This window comes from Pagrus major, chromosome 6 (assembly GCF_040436345.1).
Source record: "Pagrus major chromosome 6, Pma_NU_1.0".
Classification (NCBI taxonomy): domain Eukaryota; kingdom Metazoa; phylum Chordata; class Actinopteri; order Spariformes; family Sparidae; genus Pagrus; species Pagrus major.
This window is the reverse complement of record NC_133220.1, coordinates 9,670,344-9,674,663: the sequence shown is the minus strand read 5'-3', so window position 1 is coordinate 9,674,663 and position 4,320 is coordinate 9,670,344. Positions and strand designations below refer to the sequence as shown.

Genomic DNA, 4,320 nt, shown 5'->3' with positions numbered 1-4,320 from the left:
GAGAGGAAGAGCATAAGTGTAAGCCAGGAAAATGACTGAGATCACTGTAGACACGTGTAAATAGTAGAGGTGAACTCAAACTGACTTCTGGTAAGCGTAACATGCATAAAGTGCACAATTTCCAGGGTTAAAAATGGTTACTTCAAAAGGGGCTTGGGCTGCTGCGTTTATCAACAAGCCTGGGAGTGGGAGAATTTTGCAGAGCAGACTAATTGCTGATGGCAAACACGAGAAACGTTGTGTATTTTGCGCCCGTTTCTGTGATTTTTCAGATCGCTTGATCTGACATCACACAAACACACAGCACAAGAGATGTCAGGTTTTGATTAAGCATCAAAGAGAGCAGCATGCTAAGCAGTCCTGTTACATCTACTAACATGCACCTCAAACCTTTGCTAATTGGCTGTCACTCAGTGTATAAATCTACCTTTTTAGGGCAGCTAATTTCTTATTTCACATCGCCTACTTCTTATGCACATATTAGCCCTGTGCTTTTTCTTTCATCAAGCAATGTGCCTGAGCTTCACTGAAAGTGATCGGTGAAGGGAACTTCATATCTCACCCCCCACCCTGCTCGAAAATGAGCCCTTTTTTCTTTCTGGCTAGTATGCGAGCATGCAACTCCTCTCTTTTTAAACCTAAATATTGAACACATATGTGAATATTTGTTTTTTACAGTTGCATTCACAGCTTAAATTTCTGCATGAATTTTTAATGTCATATCTATTATACCCCCTCCAAAGTAGCATCGGAGAATAAAAGGGATTCATCAGGGTCCCCAGAGGATGAATCCTAATGACTCTAATGATGACGTTATCTCTGGTGCCGCCATGAGGTTGACATTTCGGGTTTTTTTGTGAAATGTCTTGACAGTTATTGGATTGATTACCATGAAATTTGGTCCAGATATTCATGACCTCTCAGCAGGGGTGGGGAAGAAAATCTATTCTTAGATGCATCTTGATTTTCTCTTCCGTCTCAATGTAGAAAAGTCAATAGTTGGAAATTCAAACCCAATTCCTCGAAAATTATGACCGCCTGTATATAAACAATTCTTAAAACTGAGCTGCATGTTTTCTTTGGCTGCTGAAACATCATGTATACGTTCTGAGCCAGGCTACATCTTGTGTTTCATCTGTTTATTTTCTAATTATGGATCATTACAAACACACATTTTAAAAGTAGAAGTAATCACACAGTGAGAAATAATAATGTATCTATTGAAATCAAAAAATCTGATGCATCGAGATGCGTCACTTATCATTCTCTAATCACATCTAATCAAAGCGTGAGGTGCTTCGAGATTCCCACCCCTACTTCTCAGGTTGAATTGCAAATATGATTTAACATCCTCAGAACTCACAGCATTACCATCAGCCTCAGCTGTACTGTATGTGTAGTGCAAATTATCAAATTGAGGCGATTTGAGGGGGGACGCCATCCCCCTTTTTAGCAAAAAAACTAACAGGCAATCACTAATAGGCGGACCGCTGTCGGGGTCCAGACCTAGACGCCATGCTATCCAGACCCGGACCTATAACTGATTAATAAATGAGAATTATCATATTTTGACAGAGCATTTCTATCTGAACCCAACTATTGTTTTTCTCTAAATCCTGCAAACGAAGATGGGGGTACATGGTAAAAATAATACATGCAACATATCAGCATAATAGCATGATGGAATTAGCATTAGCTTAAAGCACCCTTGTTACTAACACAGAGCGTGGCTGTAGGCTATGTTGTCTTGTTATAACAGTAATTGGCAGATTGTGACATTTGCATTTTGTAGCTTTCTAGGAGCCAAACATTTACAGTAACAAGTGTCAATAACGCAGCAGAATAAAGCTATATCTGTCATTTTAAGGTTTTTTTTATGATAAGCACGTCAAATGATATCAAGTGATATATTCTGATATCAGTATCAAAAAGTCGTACTGATGCATCTCCCACTAATCATGCAACAAAAGAAACACAATACCTAATGACATCGTAGGAAAGAGGAATCATTGCACTTCATTTACAGACCGTTTTAGATACAAAGTCCTTTGGTTAACTGCGCAGTGAGCTTTAATTATTGCATTATTATGTGTGTCCGTCCTCCCTTGGCTGCTTTTATGAATAACATTACATCTTATTTGTTTGAAGGCATGGTTGAATCGAAGCACATGTTGGAAACCACCAGAGCGAAGGATGTGATGAATATCATTGTTTTCATGGTTCGCTTTCAACTTGTTTCCATGAAAGCTACTCATTATGCTGAATTATAGCTTTCACAAAGGCACAGAGTCGGACATTTACAAGAAAGCCCTTTTCTCGAGATCAAGAACAGGTCTCAGGGGGTTCAAATACTGCTGACAGCGACAAGAAGAAGGAGGGAGATGGAGAGGGAGAAGGAGAGAGAGACAAAGGGGAGGAGAAGAAGGCGGGAGTCAGTGCCCAAACCCCTGAATGAAATCAAAGCTCCGTACAAAACTCCTCTGATTAGCACTTGTGGAATTAATCTCCTCCAGCTCTTCTGCTCTCGTGGGATCCTGAAAACCTGAATGGTGTCTTCATTACAATCTGGCTGCCTGTCTATCACCTACTTGGGCTTGGGATGATAGTAATTAGATAGTAAATCTATATCAATGCTACTCACCACCATGTGGCTTTCATAGTTGGTCTAAATGTGTGTGTTATGGGAGGAGAAATCAATTGGTTCACCAGTGCCTTTCTCTTTCTACTGTCCACCTACCGCCTTGGTGCACTGCACGTCCTTTCCCAGCAGCCAGTGCAGCTCCAGGTTTCCCTCCCCCTGGTAGCAGGACTGTAGACGCTCCTTGATGCGCGTGTTGATGTCTTGGATGGTGAAGACACAGAGAGCCGAGTGATCCGGTGGGTCGTGGCACTGCTTCTGTCCCTTGGAGAACACAGCAAAGAGCACGTCCTCCTGGGCGCTGATGTTGAGAGACTTTGCCAGAACCCTGCCGGCCTTGGACAGGTAAGCCGCCTGCAGCAGCCGGTACTCCTCACCTCTGTGTACGCACCCCACAGGAAGTGACACATATGAGTGGAACTTCTTGTCACCTTTGCAGAGGCGGATGATGCGCGAGGTGTAAAACAAGTCGCCAGGGGAGCTGCCAGCAGGCATCCCATTCTCAGGCGTCTCCGGCTGGACGGTCATGAAGTAGACGAAACTTCCGCTGGCGAAGCCGTAAATGTAGTAGATGTCGAAGTGTGGAACAAGAGCCAGTGTGTCTGAGGGGATTTTAATGAGAGAGGAAACAAAGTCGGTGTGAAGCTCGTAGTCCAGCATGGCAGAGGATTCTGGGTCGCGAGGCAGCTTGCGGCTGGAGATAGTTGGGAAGTAGTCCTGTTTGCCACCGACGGCCGTCCCGATGTACAGAGTTGCGTCCTGACCCTGCGATGGCACAACGACCCCGTACATCGTGCCTGTCTGGTTGTCACTGGACAGGTAGTGTTCTTTTTTGTGCGTGGGCTCCACCAGGATGAACAAATCATCCAGCCTCATCAGCTTGCAGACGCCCTGGTAGAGACTGCCACAGGCCAGCAGCCTGTTGTGAGAGTAGTCGATGAGCAACAGTTTGTTAACGTTGTCAGTGGAGGCGAGAGGCTCTGAACAGGGCTGGACAATCAGCGGAGGATAACATGCTTTGTTGTCATACTCTGGCCCTGTATCATGGGACACCAGCAGGGTGAGATTGGCCGACAACTTGTAGATTCGGTTGACGGCTCCGACGTAAAGAGCCCCAGTAGACTGATGCACAGTCAGGTGGTTCAGCGACCACTCCTTCCGCTCTGATTGGAAAGTGTTCATAGTCTGTCCAACTGCCGTCTTTTGATTCACAGAGATTAGAGTCAATAGCCACAGTGCCAGGGGCCATGACATGACCTTAAGAGGACCGTGACCTTTAGTGAGGCCGCAGTAAGTCCGTCCTTTATCCGAGCACGTTCCCATCCCCGCAGGGCTCCGAAAAATACCACGCTCAGACAAAACAGCTGGAACCGTGTGTCACCAAGGAGCAGGACTGCGCTGAAGAAGATGAGCTGAAGTGCAGTCTTGTGATCTTCACATATTTCTGAAAGAGAAAAGAGAGATATTTGTTTTAAACTCAAAAGATCCTTGACTCCTTTGAGAGTGAAGAAATGATTCTTTTGGGAGAGAAAAAGTGCTTTCAGAGTATCATTACACACTTCATCTAAAAACCACGAAATATATGTGCTTGTTTTCCCCTCGATCTCTGCTTAGTCAGACACATGAGACATCAAAGAAACAAGTAATCATTTGTTCAAACTGTCTCCCCATATTTACTAGCC

At 44.4% G+C, this 4,320-nt stretch overlaps 1 protein-coding gene across 1 annotated transcript in view; it reads right to left on the bottom strand.

Annotated features, from left to right (window-relative positions):
- The window catches only part of LOC140998141 (plexin-A2-like), a 72,221-nt gene extending 68,260 nt beyond the window's left edge, over positions 1-3,961 (bottom strand). The window contains exon 1 of the mRNA XM_073468313.1: positions 2,738-3,961. Coding sequence (XP_073324414.1) covers positions 2,738-3,961 — 1,224 coding nt within the window. The remainder of the gene's footprint in view (positions 1-2,737) is intronic.
- Between the last annotated feature and the right edge of the window lie 359 nt (positions 3,962-4,320).